The following is a 20,394-nucleotide window of genomic DNA, read 5'->3' on the forward strand; positions in this document are numbered from 1 at the left end:
CGCCAAAACACCGTACCACATATAAATGCGAAAGAGATGCGGCCACTGGCTGCCAGATGGGCCCCCCCTCCCTCGCGCACGACACCCCGGCCCCGGCGCCATGTGCTGCTGCCTCCGCCGTCGCGTAGCGGAGGAGAGCTGGTCCATCAGCCACGTGCCCCCCGCCGCCGACGGCTTCGGTCTCCCCCAAAGCATCAGAGTCGATCACAGGCAGCCATGGAGATGAGATGTGATGATGCAAAATCCCATTCATTTTCGCAATCACTCTCTTGATGGATTCACCATGCATACTCAAAAACGCGTATGGAAAAATAAGAAGAAATCTCGTGCTACGCTACACACACTACTATTTAGTGCTTGCTTTTACTACTGCAGATGGCACGAGCTTTGCTGCTAACCCAAAAATTGGAGCACTAAACAAACCACTAGCACTGTGAGTGAGTTGTTGATGATTTTTCACCTTCAATTCACTAACGACAATGGCCGAGCTAGCCCTCCAAAAAGACAAAAAGAAGGCATGTACAGACACAGACCAAATCCTTGTTTGGAGACGACGATGAAGGTGGTGGTGGAGATCACGGCGGCGGCGGCGGAGGCGCCACGGCCTGGAGCACCTGCGCGAGCGCCGCCATGGCGCGCACCTGCATCTCCAGCGCCGCAATGTAGTCCGACGCCTCCGCGAGGAGCGCCGGGAACGCCAGCTTCCGGCACCCGGGCACCAGCCGCCCCAGCACCTTCGCCTTGCTCGCCAGGGGCGCCGCCGCCGAACGCAGGGTCACGGCGGGGGGCGGCGCCGCGCCGAAGCGCGCCCGGCGGAGCGCGCGGCGGCGGCACGCGCGCGCGCGGGAGGCGAGGATGGCGCGGCTCCACAGTGACCGGCCGCGCGCCGCGACGGCGAGGGCGCGGTCGGCCACGTCGCGCACCTCCCGCCCCGACCGCGGCGGGGCGGCGGCGCTGCCCCCACCCGCGCTGACCAGGCGCAGCGCGTCGAGCAGCTTGGAGGAGTAGCTCTCCTGCTCCCGGCGCGTCCGCCACCTGGTCGCCGGGGAGGCCGCAGGGTCGACGGCGGCCTTACGGCTGCGGTGGCTCTCGTGAGCAGGCGGCGTCGTGAACGCCATGGCGGGCGACGCAGGCTGTGGTGTGTTGGGAGTTGGTTTGGTTAAGATGGCGAGGCGAGCGGAGGAGGTTGTGGAGTCAGTGGAGGGAGGGAGGTGGGTGATGCCAGCGCCTCTAATTTAAAGGGAACATGATTAACACCGCCATTTAGCCTAATCTAATCACCCTTGTCATTTCCATGCTCTAATCACTCTCTGTTTACAATGTCTTTGGCATGGGCAGAGTTGCCTTATTTATGGGAAACGGTCGAGGTATACTTGACTTATTGGGTGGCTTTTTAGAAACATCGAATATTGTATATAAAATAATTTATAAATAAATTTATATATATAGAATTCGCAGTGATCTAAAAGTTAACACTAAAAATAAATTTTGATAATAAAATCCCTAGATCAACTATATTTCTAAATTTTAAAGTTAAAATTTTAAATCTATCTATTATATATATAAAGTAATAGGAAAAAAAGACTTCACGTTCGCTCTCATGAGCTAGAAAACCCACGTTAATCGAGAGAAAATAATAAGAAAAATAGAAAGCAAACAGATAAAAAATATTTGGAAAGAATCAAAGAAAATCAGTACTCTCCGACCGGAGATTGGTAGGTGCGTGCGCTGAGATCGTTAAGTGGGCTCTCGGAGGTGGAGCCCACTTGCAAGCCTCAGCAAATCCCACGTTAATTGGATCAGACTTGGTAAAGATAGAAACTATAGGAAACGATATCCACGTTAATAGGAAAAAAAAGAAAATAACGTTTTTTTAATCAGACAAGGAAAATCAAAGGAGAATAAGAGAAAAAAAAGAAAAGATATATTTTTTAAATTGACAGATCGATTAAAAATAAGGAAAAAATAATAAAAAGTATGTGTAATAAAGTTTAGAAAAATACAAATCTTGAATTAAAAATTTTAAAGTAATTGATATTCAGGGAAGAGTCTATCTATGAATACAATTTACAAAGATATAAAATTTTGGTCAAAATCAGAAACGACGTCCACGTTAATAGGAATTAGACTGAAAAGAGAAAATAACGGGTTTTTAGTCGGACAAGGAAAATCGAAGGAAAACAAGAGAAAAAAGATATTATTAATTTGATAGATTGATTAAAAATAAGAAAAAAAATGACAAAAAGAGTACATGTATAATAAAATTTAGAAAAATCTAAATGTTGAATTAAAATTTTTAAAAAATTGATAACGAGAGACGAGTCTATCTATAAATATAATTTATATTTAGAAAGATCTAAAATTTTAGGTCTAAGTTAGGTCCGAGTTTAAAACTATATTGGCACTTTAATATTTATATTTTATAATATATAAGAAATTTTATAACGAAGCTAGCTGCACAATCTGCACAGGGACACTCTGCTAGTTTTAGCTTATAAGCATAGGCAAATCGAAAAATATGGGGTTGAGGATCCCTAGTTAGCGGAGTATGTGTTAGTGAACTTTTTTTATATGTTTTTCCACCATTCGTTTTATTAAAACAAGAGCTAAAAAATATTTACTTAGGTTTTCCTATTAAGACGAATAATCCAACACGCGTCGAAAAATCAGTGACATCATCTATTTAAATACATATTGAATATTGCCGTACTATAATTTGTCCTACCAATAAAGAAATTTACTAGGTTAATTTGTAAGTGCTTGTTAAAAAGTGACTATATGCCCATGTATGCCTTCCATGCATATAACAATTTAGAAAAGAAAAAGGTTAGTACAACATAAATACTTGGCAGTGTTGGCCAGGGTTCTCCTTACTGCGCAAGCCGCCAAAACCACGGTACCACGCTCCCGCGGATCCCGCACGGTAACCGTAAAAACCGTGATGAATTTGAATCCGAAAAAATTGAATTTAAACTCGTGCGGTTTCCGCGGCTTACCGCGCGGTTTGCTGCGGTTACCGCATGGTAAGCCGCGAAAACCGCGGTAACTACTTGCTGGAATAACACAAGAGAACAACGGTTACTACGGCTTACCGCACGGTTTTTGTAGCCAAAACCGCGGTTACCGCGAGGAGACCACGGATGTGATGTCAAATGCAAAAAAAACTTTAAAAAATCTAAAAAAATACATGAAAAATAGGAAAATATTTTGTGACTATATTTATGACAATAGGACATGTTATAGGGAAAATAAGAAAATTTTACATGACATTTTCTAAATTCTTGATATTGCAACACACAAACATACACCGGCATATCACCCTTCACCAAATAATTCACTCCAATAACAAGTAACGACAACTTCATTTTAATTACTGCGTCACAACTATACCTACTACTCATTATTACAAATAAAACTATTATGTATGTACTAAGGTGCACGTATAATTTTTCTCTATATATATTTTTCATATATCCATCGTTTTTTCATATATCCATCGTTGTATATTTGTATTTCAACATTATGTACCCAAGTGTCTAGTAAATTAATAATGACTCAACACAATATATTCTTGACCATCTTCCTATAAAATATTACTTGCAATAGGCTATTTTTTAATTTTGTTTCCTGAAATACTCGTTTATGATTTTTAATTACGCCGGGAATATATTTTTTTCATTAATTTCTTTGACAAAACTACGCTGTATATCAACATATACAACATATATTTTTTCATTAAATTTCCTCAAATTTTTTAAATTCTTCTTAAATTTAAACTCGGTTACCACGGCTTACCGAAGCCGTGCCTCGGCAGAGGACGCGGCGGTAACGCGAACCCTGGTGTTGGCACATGCAGCTTGTTGTAAGATAGGTAGGTGTTTGGTGATCCAGCGCAACAATGGCCATCCATGATTAGGCGTTCGCTGTAGGGGAGGGCCCTGGTCTCCCTCATCTGATGATGAGCAACCATGGCCATGGCCATGCCAAGCTAGCTTAGCTGCATGCTAGGAGCTCACATGGAGATGGACCGGAGAGAGTACAAGCTAGCTGCTCTGCTGTAGCAGTAGGCATGCAAGCATATGTCTGCATGTATCCAAATTTTTGGTCCGCACAAAGCACAATCATCATGTCAGTTATTAATCAAGCTTAAGCAAAGGCCACCACCTACTTCCTGATCATAGGAAGAACCATTATTCTTGCACTAGTTGGAAATTGCTATGCCCATCCGATTTTCGTACGGTCCAATTAATCAATGGTTGTTGTATCAGCTATTTAATCTTATTTGTCTAATTAATAGTTATAATATCAGTCGTACGCAAGTAGTACAGTTAGATCGTACATATATACAGCGGTACTGCTTCTTGTTCTCTAGCTACGGATATAAGTAGTACCTTCTTTTTTTTTTCTTCTTCTTATTCATCATCATAATTCACATCCAAGTGAGTTTCATCCTTGGCGGCTGCAGGACTTGTCTGAGGTCAAATGTGATCTAAAAACGAATGGGCCTCCTCTTTAATTATAACTAGCTTGAGAAAGGCTTGGTCCATACCAATGCCATACTACTAATCAACTAGTGCCATGTTGAAATGCTGCTTTGTTTAATTTGTACAATTATATTCGGGCACGTTTGAGTTGAACTTAAAGCCTGCCCTGGTCACTAAACTTAACTGGTAGTAGGTAGGTTGCTTAATAGGAGTAGTTTGCTTAGGCAGCCTTGCAATGAGTATGCTACTATTAACTAATTAAACCTACTTAGCTAACACCCATTGATTGATGCATCTTAAGATAAGCATGAGCGCCGACGCACGCATGAAGCAGGAACAAGGACACGTACGCGATTGTTGTTGATAGATGATCGGCGACGCACACATTTTGTCACCCTGAAGATCAATTAAACAGCGACATGAAAGAACACAGCCTCACCAAGCAAATCAAGAGAAGAAGCTGATTATTATTAATTATTAATTGATGCATGCAGCTGCAGCATATGGATTACCAAACCGAAGATATAATACTAGTTAGTAACACTATATGCGTGCAATGCATGGCTCCGTCGACTGCTTGAGCTGAGCTGCAGTGCATGCAGATGCAGGTTCAGCTGGAAGATGGCAGCAAACACGCAGGCAGGCAGGCATGCTGCTGCTGCTGCTGCTGATGCTCTGAGACTAAGCTGCACTGCAACGCTGAAGCAAAGCTCCTCCTCTTTGTTAACCTTTGTGGATGCCAGCGATGCCACGCCAGGTGAACGCTCTACCTACGGGCATTTACACATGTTTCAGAACTCCAGACTGTTTCACTTCACACTTCACAAAGCTTAATTCCAAAGAATCTATATATCCTGCCATGCCAATTCACCTCCCAGATTAAATTTACTGCACCCCATACTTCTCACAGTATCTCCTCTTAATGTAATGTTTCCCCAGCTAGCGAGCTATAGATACCTCTGAATCTCTGATCGAGTAGTTTAATCAGCAGTTCATCAGGGCAGGGAGATTGTAATTAATTAATTAACCCAACCACACTGTTTGCTCCATGAGGCCTTATCCGGATGCCAGAATCACAGGACAAGCTAAACAAAACAAGATCTGGTTAATTATCGTTTCGACAATGCAGAGGGCCGGCCATGTGGATCAGCCAGCAGAGACAGTAGCTGCTGCCAGTTCCCTGAAAAAAAGAAAAAAAAAAACTCAGCTCGATTGCTTGCCATTCATCCATAAACAATACCAGCAGGAATCCATTAGACACGCTGACGCTTGACAGCCTCACGACGCACGTTCTCCAGTCCAGCGCATGAATCATCATCATACATCTCTCAACGCAGAGAGAGAGAGAGAGAGATGATGATGATGATGCATGGGGGTGAACTGAACTGATCAAGAAAGCCTGTAATAATGTGCAATTCCAAACTTTTTAAAAGTGCTCGCTATTCAGGCACATGCCTGGCCTTGTTCATTCAGCATAATAAACATATGGATCCTGGCCATGACACGACATGACAATCTATCTTTGATTGCGCCTGGTTATGGCTGTCATGAGACCCACTGATAATAAACTGACAGTAATAGCAGTAAGTTTCTTTTCCTTTGGTCAATGCTGCCTACCAGTAAACAGAGTAAATGTTGCAAAACTTCAGACAGCGTAATCTCTTTATCGATCCCTCTTAAAGATACCATCGTCAGAACTCACAAGTTTAGCATGTTTCTTCTTCGACTTGTTTATTGACATCTAACGTCATTTCAACCCGATATTTTTTTTCAAATGCTTATACTTATAAGCAAAAGATTTGAATTTTACGATTTAAATTTGGAGTTTGAGTATTATCATCATAATTTATTTTTCTATCTTTTGCTTTTAGAATACTAAGAACTGCACATAAATTAAAAAATTATTCATAAATTATTTTTAATCGTTAATAGTCATTTTTTAACTCTAGCGAAACAATTACCCACAAATAGTCGGTAAGTATAGCTGCTGCTGCAGCAGCTGAACAGATTGAATGAGTGGCAAACTGTTTCCTAGCAATGGATCGCACAGTAATTGCTCTGCTGGCCTGCTACATTGCAGGAGCAGGAGTGCAGAACACTGTTTCTAAAGGCTGGATATGGACAATTCATCATTCACTGATCCATAATCCAGCCCCTACCTGGTGAGGTTTGAAATTTCAGTTTGGGAAAAATTAACGTTCCCTATCGATAAATGCATGTACAGTGTACTGCTTGGACTATGCATTTTACCTGCAAGCATACTCAAAATCCAGCACAAATCATCCACAACTATATATGCATAAGAAGAAACCTTGCAAAAAATTCCTGATATGGCTGATGCATGTGATGAGATAAGAAGTACTTCCTTTTGACTTAAATCCTGTTGACGACTAAGGAGGTGATTGAAATATGTTAACTGACGCATGTCAGCCCCCAATAATTGGAGAAGTAATCAAATGATTGCTCCAATTTAGGTTCTTGGTAAAGGCATATGCATGCATGTGCAGGGCTGATTAGAGAGGGTTATATTAAATCCGGGTATGACATTTGGCGCGCAAAGTCAAGCATGCATATATGTAGAGGGATGTGGTACACATGCAGGCCACTATTTGCAATGTTAGGTCCCAGAAATAACGGTAAGTTCATCATCATGCATGGACTGATTAAGATTAGACTAGCACATTTCATGTCAACTACCAGTGTCCATTATGTGCATCTAATAGTAATCAACGTTCTAAGATATGATGATGCGGCCCCATTTCAATAGGAGTCTCTTTTGGGGGTGTCAGATTAGAAGACGTTGGCAGCTAGAACAGGATTATTATTAGAGAGGTTGATCGATGTGCCCGGTTTCATCTGGTGATCAGTAATCCAGCCAGAAGTAGTATTACTGAACGTATGCTACCTAATGTGACAGTAGAAATAAGATATGTAATAGTATCTGTTGATTTGTGTTGGATCATCCAACCCAACCAAACTGAATTTTACTACTGCTGCTGCTACATGTTCCATGTTCTCCTGTCACTGAACTGTGTGATGTATCATCCCGTTCATGTAGAAGCTTGACGATTGGATGGCTCTGAGCAACCATCATATGCAGGGAGGAGGCAAGCAGCAGAGACGAGTTGTAGCAAGTTTGGATTGCGTTGCCGGCGTCACAGTAGTCTCCATCCGTGGAGGCATCACATTGTATCCTTCCTGACTGAACTGCAATGCATGAGGCAACCAGCTGATGGCATATATTTATATGCATGATGCATGGAGTGAAAGAGTTTGAGTTGAGATGCAACGCGCAGTATTTTGATCATATCCAGTATACATAGATACACGCCGGTGCAGCTCAAGCGGAATCCTGATAAAATGGATCGTGGACTGAGCATGGCCGAAGAACAGGTCAGAGGAAACTGAACTCTAGCCTATCCTTAACTACACGATCAGGAGCATGGCGCACCGCCGCAATGCATATAGATATAGATGAGGTCGCCGGCGTACACAAATACTATCTAACATGTTACCATTCGTCTTATTCTCAAAAAATTAGTACAAATATAAAAACAAAAATAACAAGTTGTGCTTAACTTAGTCACAAGCAAAATAAATAAATGATATTCCATAATATTTTGAATAAGACAAATGATTAAAGTAAAAAAAATTAAACATCTTACGTTCCGTTTCTTAGATTGATCAGCAGCAACGACGATGAAGATGAAGATGGTCTGCATTTGCGCCGGCGAGAAAATCCAACTCCCAGGGAAACACATCATCAGTACGGCCCATTATTATTCTGTATCGGCACTAAATGGGCCTTTAGTGGGCTGAGATGAAATGCTGAACGGACCTGTAATAATCGGAGCCCAGCGATCTTGGCGTTCAGCTGGCCATGAGCTTCGGTCGGAGAAGATGGGGCGATGATCTTACGAACACAACGTTCTTCCATACTTCATCAGTTTTTTATGTTTAATATTTTTTTATATTTGAAATATATATTTTTTATCTTTTATTTTATTTAATTATGTTTATAAATATGTAAAATTAAATACCATATTTAAAACTAACCAAATAACAACAAAATAAGTTAATAGTGATCTAATATTTTTGAATAACACGAATAATAGAACATTAGTCTGAAAGTTAAATTTATCAAATATAAAAGAAAATCGAAGGGAGTAGGCGATAGATGCGGCTGTATAACCAAAGGTGTTTAATCACTTATTTATAAATAAAAAATAATTTATAAATAAAACGTTTATATACGTTTTCTTAGCGATATTAAGGTAATGCTAAAAAATAAAGTTCAGTAAAAAAAATCATAAAATCAACTCTAATTTAATGTTAAAATTTTAAATTTAGCTTATAGGCGTAAACGGAAGCAAAAAGATAGGGTGCTGTAGCTGCGTTGCTTTCTTGTTTTCAATCACATGAAAATAATCTAAAACTTTGGTCGAACGGCTAAAATTACATCAAGCTTGCACGATACAGCATGGGTGTAATCGTTTGGCTTTTTTAAAGCAAAAGTATATTTACAAAGAAAAATAATTTATCGGTAAAAATTTAATATATGTGTTTTTGACAATCTAAAATTAAAGTCCGAAAATATGATTAAAAAATCTAAAGTCAACTTAAAATTAAAAATTAAAAATTAAAGTCAGACAACAACGACCTAGCTTTGACTCTTCCCCTTAGCTCTCTCATTTTTATCTTTTTCTTTAAAACCCTCGTTTTTTTTATGATTATGCTTATGCCTGCGCTTGTATGTTAAAATTTAATTTTTTTTACTTTAAATCTAGAGTCAATTGTGGTGGTTTTATTGAAGTTTATCTTTAGCATTTAATTTAAAATCACTAAAAACATATATATATTTTTTTTTATTTGCATATTTTTTCTTTTTCTTTTTTTTACAAGACAAAAAATCTTTTCATGTCGATCGTCGTCACCCTCGGGAAATCACCGTCAGTGTCGTTGACTCATTGTCACCTTGTCAGACCTGTAATTGACTCATTGTACCGTGTCAGTGCCACTTGCTTTCGGTCACCAGGCGAGTAGTAGAATTTACCGTATTTCATGGCTTACATATATATTGTATATCAAGATGTCAAATATGACCATAAGTAAATTAATACTAACATTATATATTTGGATTGCCAATATACTAGTGGCTTGTTTGCATACATACATGCTCATACTACGACATCATCGCGTCTCCGATTGATCTGGGCCGTCCATCACCTTATTCCCATTTAGAGTATACATTAAGATTATAAACACAAATGAACTAGTACGTGCACTTCACTAACTAGCTTTTTGCCGGTTCAAAGCAAACACGTACACGCCATGTACGTGCATGCGCATGCATGGATCGGAGCCCGATCGATCAGCGTCCGCCGCCGATACCACCTCCACCTCCACCGCCAAAGCCGCCGCCTGCACCATGCCCGCCGCCGACGCCTCCACCAAAACCACCACCTTTGCCGCCGCCGAAACCGCCTCCTGCACCACCGCCACCACCAAATCCTCCGCCAGCACCGCCACCGGCTCCTCCACCAAAGCCTCCGCCTGCACCGCCGCCGAAACCGCCACCCTTGCCTCCTCCGAAACCACCTCCTGCTCCGCCGCCTACTCCGCCTCCTGCTCCAGCACCACCTCCTGCACCGCCGCCTACTCCGCCTCCTCCACCTACGCCGCCGCCGACGCCGGCTCCTGCACCGCCACCCTTGCCTCCTCCGAAACCACCTCCTGCACCGCCGCCTACTCCGCCGCCGACTCCGGCTCCTGCACCGCCACCCTTGCCTCCTCCGAAACCACCTCCTGCACCGCCGCCTACTCCGCCGCCGACTCCGGCTCCTGCACCGCCACCCTTGCCTCCTCCGAAACCACCTCCTGCTCCAGCACTACCTCCTGCACCGCCGCCTACTCCGCCTCCTCCACCCGCGCCACCACCGACGCCGGCTCCTGCACCGCCACCCTTTCCTCCTCCGAAACCACCGCCTGCTCCGCCGCCTCCACCAGCTCCTGCACCACCGCCTCCTCCGACTCCTCCACCTGCACCACCACCGAGGCCACCCCCTGCACCGGCGCCACCACCGGCACCTCCTCCCAAACCACCGCCTCCGCCAGCGCCGCCTCCCGCGCCACCACCGATGCCTCCACCTCCACCGGCACCTCCTCCAAGACCACCGCCTCCACCAGCGCCGCCTCCCGCGCCACCACCGATGCCGCCGCCTCCACCTTTACCACCACCAAACCCACCGCCATGTCCGATCCCTCCACCAGCACCACCACCGGCGCCTCCTCCACCTCCGAGGCCGCCACCGCCACCACCACCTAAGCCGCCACCTTTCCCACCACCAAAACCACCTCCAAAGCCGCCTCCATGGCCGACACCACCTCCAAGACCACCACCAGCGCCCCCTCCTCCTCCAAAGCCGCCACCTCCACCTCCTCCGAGACCACCACCCTTACCACCTCCAAAGCCGATGCCAACGCCGCCGCCATGGCCAAGACCCCCACCGAAACCACCTCCGCCACCAAAGCCGCCGCCGCCTAAGCCATCCTTCTCCAAGTCCAAGCGACGCGCCTCGGCAGCCGCTCCGAGAGCCAGCACAACGGCCAAAGCCGCGAGCCCCACAACGAGCCTTCCCATTTGCTACGTACGTACCTATCGATGGATCAGTCTCACACTCACTCACGTACGTACTCCTAGCTAGTAGTAGTAGTGAATTAAGTGATGGTGTGTGAAGCTGAAGTGAGAATCCATGGGTTTATATAGGAAATTGAAGAGGAAGCAATTAAGCTAGCTAGTGCAGTATAGTGCCATCCATGTGCAGCTAGCTGGCGTAAATGCAGTTGGTTGGGGATCGTCGGAGCTGTGGGCTATGGCTGCCTTTGGAGCTTGGAGGAGGATTGGGGATCGAGCAGAGCATGCAGTGCGTGACAGCTGAGACGCGGCGATCGACGTGGATGGACGTGCGGCGGCGTTGGTTGGTGAAGCCGCTGCCGGTGGTCGCCGGCCCCGGCCCGCGCGCATTTAACGCCCACGCGCTCTCGCTGCTACTCCTACGAGCTAGCTAGACTGACTGCAGCCGGAGGAAATCTCTCGTCTGGCTGGCTGGGGCGCTGGGCCAACCAACGAACCAGCTGCGCCGCCGCCCGCGGTTCGACTACATGCATCATCCATTCATCCAGTGAGTCCATTGACCCGTTCATCCAGTGAGTCCATTAACCCGTTCTCAATGACTCATTTCATTTCACAGTTTATAAGTTTATAAGTGTAACACCAGCGGTGTCCCGTAAAATATGAGGTCCCGTTCAGAACACTGAGTAGAGGCCTAATATCGAGTTATAAAATAAAAAACTAATGACGCTTATACAATTGTTGTATTGAAAAAACACTCATGTCGCTTCAAGAAATTTAGAATTTAGACCGGACATTTATTTTCTTGTAGAATAAAATCTTGAAGAACTAAACTGTTGATATATACAAGACAACTTATACTGATTTCTAATTAAAAACCCAAAATTAGTATACTTTATAAATCTTGGGGCCTATAATTTTTGAGGCCCTATACAGTCACCCACCTCGCACGAGCCCCCGGACGCCCTTGTGTAACACGTTAGCGTTTTAATTTTGTTATGTGAAATAAAAAGGCATCTCTCAGTGTAATCTCTATCATTTCACAGTTTTATATACTCCTGCAGGAATGCGTACAAATAAACTAATTTTTATTTTAATATAAAGTTCCATCATTTAGTTAAACTATTATCGGTCTTAAATTCCCCATAGATTAACCCAAGACCCATCCCTATATTGTACGCAGAACAATCTACCTAAACATGCTGGAGATGAATTTTCATCCCACTAGTGGACATCCACTTCTTTTTCATATTCACCTAAATAGTCATAAAAAAATTGAAAAATAAACCAACAATAAGGATTTATCTAGATATATCACTCCACAAATATGCAGGTTTATAATTGAATTTTACAAGCTGTATAAAAAATTAAACTGAAATTAGTAATGCATATATTTACATATAAATTTATTATTTTTGTTGAACTTCTAGAAGTCGATCAGATTTAAAATTGTAGGTTGATAGAGTGATATTAATCTATTTTAACAAAAAAAAATATAATTTTAATAACTACTTGATGACAAGTAAGAAAAGAGTGAATACTAAAATACTTTTCTAAGCTAATTAAAACATGGAGAGCACATTTCAATGGTATGCATAAATCTCATTCATCAGACGCGCGCCCATTCGTGCATATCCTATTCCTATATATCAATGCATAACGTACGTACATAGGTACGTGCGTGTGAAATAATACGCATCGCTATTAATTCATGTGCTCCCTTCCAGCTGGAACATACGCCTTGCAACTACTCTCCAGACTCCAGCTAAAATATTACTCCTACTAGTAGTATATATATGCAAAGAAAAGAATGCAAATACGTACGGTACGTATATACTACAGTAGCTAGTATGTCTCCAGCGCTGAGCTGTAGCGGACTGTTGCTAGTCATCTAGTAATAGTAGTATTTATTGGACTAGCTTTGGCATTAAATTTTGGATCGCTTCTTGGGTTGACAAGGATTCCACTCCACTGTTCACCATTCATAAATACTTTAGCTCATCATTTTGTGTTTCTGGTTTTCTGCACTAGCCTGTGACCGTGACGAGTCGATCTGTGGTAAACTTGGATTTGCAGCAGAAATACAACCGGTGGTTTTCGCTGCAAACTAATCTGCAATGTACAACTATGTTTAATTTTTTTTCTTTAAACATAGAAATATCACTGTACCAGTGATATATACAAGCATTTAGAATGCTACATGAAAACGATTTCAATTCAATTTCAGTCAAAGCTGGAGTGCTGGACGGAGGCAGCAGTTCGATCCAACTTTCCGCTTGCACCGACACTGCCGGAACGCAATTATCTCATCAAGTAACGGAACAAGGATGAATCTAATCAATTGATGATAACAACAATGCTGAGACAAAGGCATACACGATAAAAAGGCTGCATGTCACGTAATTGCGCGAAAGCAAGCGTTCGGCACAGGATCATAGCATTTAATCATCAGCACATGGTGATGCTGGTGCAGCACATCCTCAAGCTCGCCAGCAGGGCATGGCAGAAGATACTTTATCAACGCGCCACTGAACCCAGTAATGTTCACACAAGACATACAGAATTACAGGTTGCAGCTGAAACCAGATGATGGCATTCTTCCAAAAGTTCTAAAAATATCTAAACGCTGGCGGCTTACATTTCCAATTACAGTCTCATCTTTTCAGCAAACAAGCTACGGAGTAATTCTGAAGGGCGTTTACATCCGCACAAATGCTACCATGCACTTGTCCTAATCCCCACGATGCATGGCGTGGGGATAGCTTTCTAAAAGAACCCGTCGCCGATGGGAACATCATAAGAGCAAATCACCAGAACTCTGAGCTTAAACTCCGTATCTGCTCATCGGCTTTTCTTCCTGGTGTTGGCAGGAGAGTTCTGCTCCGAAATCATCTTTAACAGATTGACAAGTGACCGCAACCTGTCCCACACACTAAGGCCGTAGAGAGTTTCAACGAGCAACTCCTGGAATTCAAACCCGTTCTCGGAGACAGGATACTGAAAAAAGTTTATTAACTGAGTATCAGAACTACAAGAAACAAGCGATGCAAATTTTCAGATTATTTATCTGAGGATGTAACATACCTGAATAGGTTTTGGGATCATGGTTTTAACATATGGCCACCATCTATCTTCCACAACTGCCTTGACAAGGCAGCAAGCCCGCAAACCTTCCACACCAGCAAATCTCCCAAATCCACTATCTTTGACACCACCAAATGGCAAAGACTGCAACGAGAAAGAGAAGCATTCTTATAACACTGAGCAATGAAGAAAAGCAGGCCTTCAGCAATACTATGAACATAGTGTCAAACACTACTATATAAACATGTGAGCTGCAAGAGATCTTTCAATATCTAAAGCTTATGACACTGGTGTTTTCTGTCGACTATTTCAAAGAATATGACATGAGCTAGAAACGTCTAATTACCTACCTGACACATATAGCTTGAAGCAAAATCATTGATTGCTGCAACACCACAGTGTAGCTGGGATGCTATTTTGATGGCACGCTTCTGGTTGCCAGAAAAAACAGCACAACCAAGACCATACTTGGAGTCATTGGCAAATTTAACAACTTCTTCATCGGAACTGAATTTCATGATTGGCAGAATTGGTCCAAATGCCTGTAAATCAGCAAAGAGCATAGGTAATACTAATAGCATTAATTCAAAACTATATCATGCATTCTTTCACGTTTACCTCTTCTTGCATAATTTGCATTGTGTGATTAACATTCACCAGGACAGTTGGAGGGAAGAATTGGTCTACTGCATCTTCACCCAGATTACCAAAACTCCCTCTGCCAGCAATCTCAGCGCCTTTATCAATGGCATCATTAACAAGATTCTGAAGTTTCTCAGAATGCTCTATCATACAGATGGCACCCATATCATATCTGCCAGATAACGGAGGACCCTAGGAAAACACAAAAGAGCAGTGGAGCAAACCATAAGATAAGTGTGAAGGAAGATTACCAGCATGAAATAAAAATCCAGTGGGAACTAATATCTGAAAAATCTATAAAACTAAGAGGTTAGTTTAAATATTTCAGATAACTCTAAATTGAAAAACTTCAGAAGATTTAGTGCTGTCTATACACAATATGAAGCTAAATAGAAGGTTAGAAATGCAAAACCACACTGCCAGGGTTAGCCCTTAATGTGCAATTTTGCACTTGCAAGATTAGTGCAATAACAGTATAAAAGAATAACTAGAACACATACGAATATAATTTGCCACAGAAGGTCTGTAATCTTGTGATCAAAATCAAAAGGAAGGCAGTACAAATTGCACACCGCTACTGAGTTAAGAGCACAACTTTTTGTACTTACGACAGATATAGATTTGACTATCTTGACCACTTGGGAAACAAATCTGGAGTATATATCCTTGTGAACATAAAACCTTTCAGCGCCAGCACAATTTTGTCCACTAGATTGCAGGGCAGCTCTTACAGCAACTTGAACAACCTTCAAATGATTAAGTGCCATGGTTTAGTTGTAGTGCTCTTTCAGAAAACATGCTGATCACAATAACTAGTACATTGTTGAAGAAACATGCTGTTCATGACAAAGAAACATTGAATTACACTTACACTGGGTAAATCTACATCTTCACATACAATAAACGCATCTTTGCCACCAAGTTCAAGAGTTACAGGTATTAATGTCTCCGATGCTCTTTTCATGATCTGTGGCAAGCATTAAACTGAACATTAGAACAGAGGAAAGTAAACGAGGACAAGAAGTTCAAATAAGACATAAGGACTAAATTTTTACAATGCTCTCTGAATTTGCTTTAGCTAAAAGTTATATGTTTAGAAGACAGATTTACTCCCTATACAAAATATAAGCACATCAGTTTTACAGAATTTAGCTTTAAAATGCATAACTGAAAACGACTAATTGATTTAGTGTCCCAAAGCGAGCCAAGAAAAGTTTAATACAAACAAAATACTTCTCAGCACATCTACAGCAGCATAAAATCAGCCTTAGCATGAGATTAAGAAACTACTAGTTCATAGAAAAGCTATACCATCCTCCCAACACCAGGTGATCCAACAAATATTATTTTGTCGACTGAAGATACAAGAGCTTGACCTGTTTCCGCAAAACTTTAAACAAGCCAAAAAAAAAAACAAGTAAGCCATGGTAGAAATTATCCTCAACGCTAAGAAAAACACAGTGATATTCATACCCAGTTATTACGTGCACCAGATTATCTGGTGCACCAACGGCTGCAAGAGCTGCTTGTATGATACGAAAATAAAAGCAGCCTGACCAAGTCGCATGCTCCGAAATCTACAAAAAGACATTCTACTAATCAGATATACAAAATAGAGTTGAATACTCCATCCATCCTAAATTGATCATCATATAAGTGGGTACAAAAACCAAGAATCTATTTAATTAGCATTGAAAAAGCTAAAGTCACACATCCCAAGCTACATGTATACATGTAAAATTGGAATTTGCAAATCACACCAAAGCTGATTGGATAGTTGCATGTAAGCATTTAATGTGCATGTGAACCAAATGAGTTTTCACACTATAATTAATGCATAATAGGCTATCTTCTCTTATATAATGATCAATTTGAAATTTCTCTTTTTCTCTTATATGATGATCAATTTGGGATGGAGGGAGTAGTATTTAGCTTAGATCAAGAAATCAGAAAAAAAAATGAATTTTGATGGTTAAAATGAAAAGTAGTTCTTATTTGCAGGAAAAAGACAGTATTCATATGGCAGAGCAGTGATGCATATGTTTGGCTTAGCACAGAAAAAATGTTAATGATATAATTACAGTACAGTATAGTTATGTCAATATACTATTAACAACAAAGTAGAATCAACCAAGGAAAAGTTAGGTCAAAACTGTTAATCTAAATATCTCTATCAGTGTTCAAATCTGAGGAAATTTGACCATTCAAATTCTAAATGTCATGCACATGAACTGAGGGAGAGCAACAATTTGATGGCTTACCTTTATAACTGCTGCATTACCAGAGAATATTGCAGCCAGCATTGGATTGAATACATTGTGGAAGGGGTAATTCCAAGACACAATCGCACCAATCACTCCAAGTGGATAGAACTCAACTTTTGCTTTCTTGTGAAGCATCGATCTCCCACAGGACCTGAGCAGAATTAAAACTAAAAGCAGGTAGGGGAAATATTTGTCTGTAATTCAGATGGAGGTAATAATTGAAGAAAGCACGAGTTCATTGGGAGAAAACAAGCTCCAGTGTCTGTGTGGATTTGGTGACTTGGATCCAAATCAAAATTCTATAATTCCTTGAGTACCTCACATCATCCAAACACCCTAAGGTATGACCTCAGGTGTAAAGAAAGGGAAGACTTCAGCAATAGCGCATCAGTATCTATTCTGCCAACTTCCTATGTTACAGAATATTACTGCATGGCTGCATGTATAAATGAAAATGCCTCTCTCTCCCATGAAAGAAACAAACAAAAGTTGTAAGTCAATATCTGTAGAATACCAACTATTGAGGCTTTAGACTTTTCGTATGTAGTTCATTTTGTATTCAAGACCAGAGTTTGTTTGCTGTAAATTTCCCATGCCCACACCTGGTGGGCTACTAAAGAATCCCATACATTGCAGAGATAAAGTGGTGAAAGCAAAATTAAACTAACATAAAAAAGTTGATATAATCATTGACAGAGTATACAAGGCCCTAATCTACTTTGTCTTTCAAATTGGAATATTTCTTAGAGTCTAACCTGTATTCAGGTTTTAGCCACTTCTCACCCTCATCCAAAAGCCAGGTAATCTTCTCACAGGTGGTCATTATCTCACCTAATGAAGCATCAACCATAGTCTTTCCAGTGTCCCGGGATGATATCCTGCACAGCATAAACAGTATTTCCCCTCAGATATTCCATGTGTGGGAAGCGTTATCAAGTGGAACAAAAGAAGCAATTGATCAGGACAAGGCTTTCGTGAACAAATTGAAGATATTTAAAAGTAGAAAGCACAACCAATAGCATCTAGACTAATCTAAAGATAAGATGCCATTTCAAATTATTTCCTTACTCGCATATCAGATCCTGATGTTCAAGTATATATTTCAGAAGGATTCGAAGGAACTGGCGTCTTTGCTTGAAGCTGCTTTTTGCCCATATCTTTTGGGCTTTCCTGGCTTGCAAAACATGCTCCTTAACCTGATCAGTCAAAGAATCAGCGGCAACCAAAACAAGATAGGAAGTCACACTAATGAAGTTCGAAAAAAACTGCAGTAACAAGTAACAACAAAAACAAGATTTATTTGTTCATAGATCACTACTTCAGAAAATCAAAATTAATTAGGAACGATGAACCAGGTCTCAGTTAATAAAAAAAAGATAATGAAGCGGACAACTAGACCTATGGTACATGTTGTATTTGAAGGACCTAACAAAAGCAAGCCAACAGTGTACCTCATCAGGCATCAATGCTGGGAAGTATCCCAAGTATTTCATCGTTGCTGGTTCATAGCATTGGACCTTGTCAGTCTGAGCTCCTTTCCCCTTCCTTGGTGGTATCTGCAACCGAGCATAAACTGGATGTGTTGTAAGCTTGTAACATGAAAGCAACCATGTGGCTCTGCTCTCATAACATGTCATTGTGAAGCTTGCTCAGCTGGAATGAATCAATCTGACTTCTTCTTTTTTTTAAAAAAAAAAAGGTGCCTAGTGATTTTTCTGAAACCTATATGAACAGAAATCAGAGTTGACTCATCGCACCAATTCAAAGAATTCCAAAAGCAGTTTGGCCATTTTGAGCCTGGGAGTTTGGCAAATGGAAGTCGGATTAGGTAACAACAGTTGAGATCCATCTATGTTTTATTACATGCAGTTGATGACCAGACTGTTACATGTTGCATTCTCAAAAAGTTAATAACAACCTGTGAATATAATAGCAACATCGTGGTACAGCATTGGAATAAATCGCTAGAGCTGAATCAAAGTGGAAGCTTAAGACAGGCACTGTTTATAATCTGTCCACTAATGTTAGTGCTAATATTATTGATGAGGTGAAGGTGAACAAGTGAAATGCCATAACTGAAAACATGCGATGTGCAATCGTAGGCTAGGTAAATTGTTGTGGAGAATCAAAAACAGCAGAATGGGCACGAGATGAAGTAAAGTTGCATCCCCTATCTACATATTATACTAGGACGTCCTAGTACAGATGAGAATAAGAAGAGGGAGCAAGTAAGAAATGGGATTTGGGAGGCGTACGTAGATGTAGCTGTCTTCCTTGTTGTGGTTGGCGTCTTCGAGCACTGCACAGAAGCAGAAGCAAAATCGATCTCACCTTGATTAGGGGAAGCGGAGGGGGATCAAAACAAAATGAAAAGGGTGGAGTGGAGGAGTAACCGTCGGAAGCGTCGACGTCGATGGAAGGGACGGTGGGCGGGATGAGGAGGAGGAGGAGGCGGCAGAGCGCGTAGGCGGCGGCGAGCACCAGGAGCGGCCACCACAACGCCACCATGGCCCAATCCTACCCCTACCCTAGGCTAGGCTAGCAGCAGCAGCTGTGAAACGAAAGGGAAGGGAAGGGAAGGGAGTCCACGACGAAATGCGGCGATGCCATCCTCCAAACTTAAACAAATAGAGGGTGGGGGGAGGGAGAAAATCATCAAGATTGAAAAAGAAAAAACAAACAAATAAAATTTGAGGGAAGGGGAATCGGATCGAGGGGAAGACAGACACAAGAGAAAGCTAGCTTTATTCGTGGAGTGTAGTGAGTCGTGATGCCTTTCCGTTTCCTATTTTCTACTGCTACCAGTGGTATCGTCTCGTGTCCTCCGCCGTATATTACTACTGCTAGACTGCCTAGTATAACTCGCGGGTGGTTGATAATGGCCTTATCGCTTATGGGTTTATATATTTAAATTAGAGGGCTTGTTTTAATATATTACTGTTCTAGTAAAATATTGTATTATTCTATCTATTTTTTTAGAAAAATCCTAAAATTTACCCTCACTCTGTTTGTAAGTTTGAGAACGTAAGATGTATTAGCTTTACACCATCTCTAACCTTTTTCTTTATTTATAAGTATTTTTTTATATAATATACCTAAAAATAAATAATATTTTTCTTCCGTTTTATAGGAATATGCCTATAGAAAAAAATTACGGAAATATACATATGTCGTGACAAGAGATGTGGCATCGCCGTGGTGCCGCACTGTGCGGATGCAGCAATGGCCCATGACATCAGCTACCACACACACAACAGCACGCCGGTGTTGTATCCCTGCGCCAGGACAC

The 20,394-nt window shown here is 41.6% G+C and overlaps 3 protein-coding genes across 3 annotated transcripts; 1 reads left to right on the forward strand and 2 right to left on the reverse strand.

The window, feature by feature from the left end:
- Positions 1-242: 242 nt before the first annotated feature.
- LOC121055024 (transcription factor bHLH148) lies at positions 243-1,286 on the reverse strand. Its single transcript, XM_040526380.1, is given in 1 exon segment — positions 243-1,286. A coding segment is annotated over 1 exon segment (630 nt). The 5' UTR covers positions 1,119-1,286; the 3' UTR covers positions 243-488.
- An 8,626-nt stretch (positions 1,287-9,912) lies between these two features.
- On the forward strand, positions 9,913-13,226 carry LOC121055015 (flocculation protein FLO11-like). Its single transcript, XM_040526349.1, has 2 exons — positions 9,913-10,567; positions 13,147-13,226. The coding sequence occupies exons 1-2, from the start codon at positions 9,913-9,915 to the stop codon at positions 13,224-13,226; spliced, it is 735 nt and encodes a 244-aa protein (XP_040382283.1).
- Positions 13,227-13,550: 324 nt separating this feature from the next.
- Positions 13,551-19,883, reverse strand: LOC102714575 (aldehyde dehydrogenase 22A1). Its single transcript, XM_006658924.3, has 14 exons — positions 19,499-19,883; positions 19,361-19,404; positions 18,557-18,661; positions 18,174-18,301; positions 17,861-17,983; positions 17,103-17,256; positions 16,315-16,418; positions 16,153-16,231; positions 15,713-15,808; positions 15,450-15,587; positions 14,818-15,033; positions 14,550-14,741; positions 14,200-14,343; positions 13,551-14,112 (listed from the first exon to the last, which is right to left on the reverse strand). Exons 1-14 carry the CDS (start codon positions 19,611-19,613, stop codon positions 13,957-13,959), a joined length of 1,794 nt encoding a protein of 597 aa, XP_006658987.1. The 5' UTR covers positions 19,614-19,883; the 3' UTR covers positions 13,551-13,956.
- Between the last annotated feature and the right edge of the window lie 511 nt (positions 19,884-20,394).

The sequence above is a fragment of the Oryza brachyantha genome, chromosome 7 (genome assembly GCF_000231095.2).
Source record: "Oryza brachyantha chromosome 7, ObraRS2, whole genome shotgun sequence".
Lineage (NCBI taxonomy): Eukaryota > Viridiplantae > Streptophyta > Magnoliopsida > Poales > Poaceae > Oryza > Oryza brachyantha.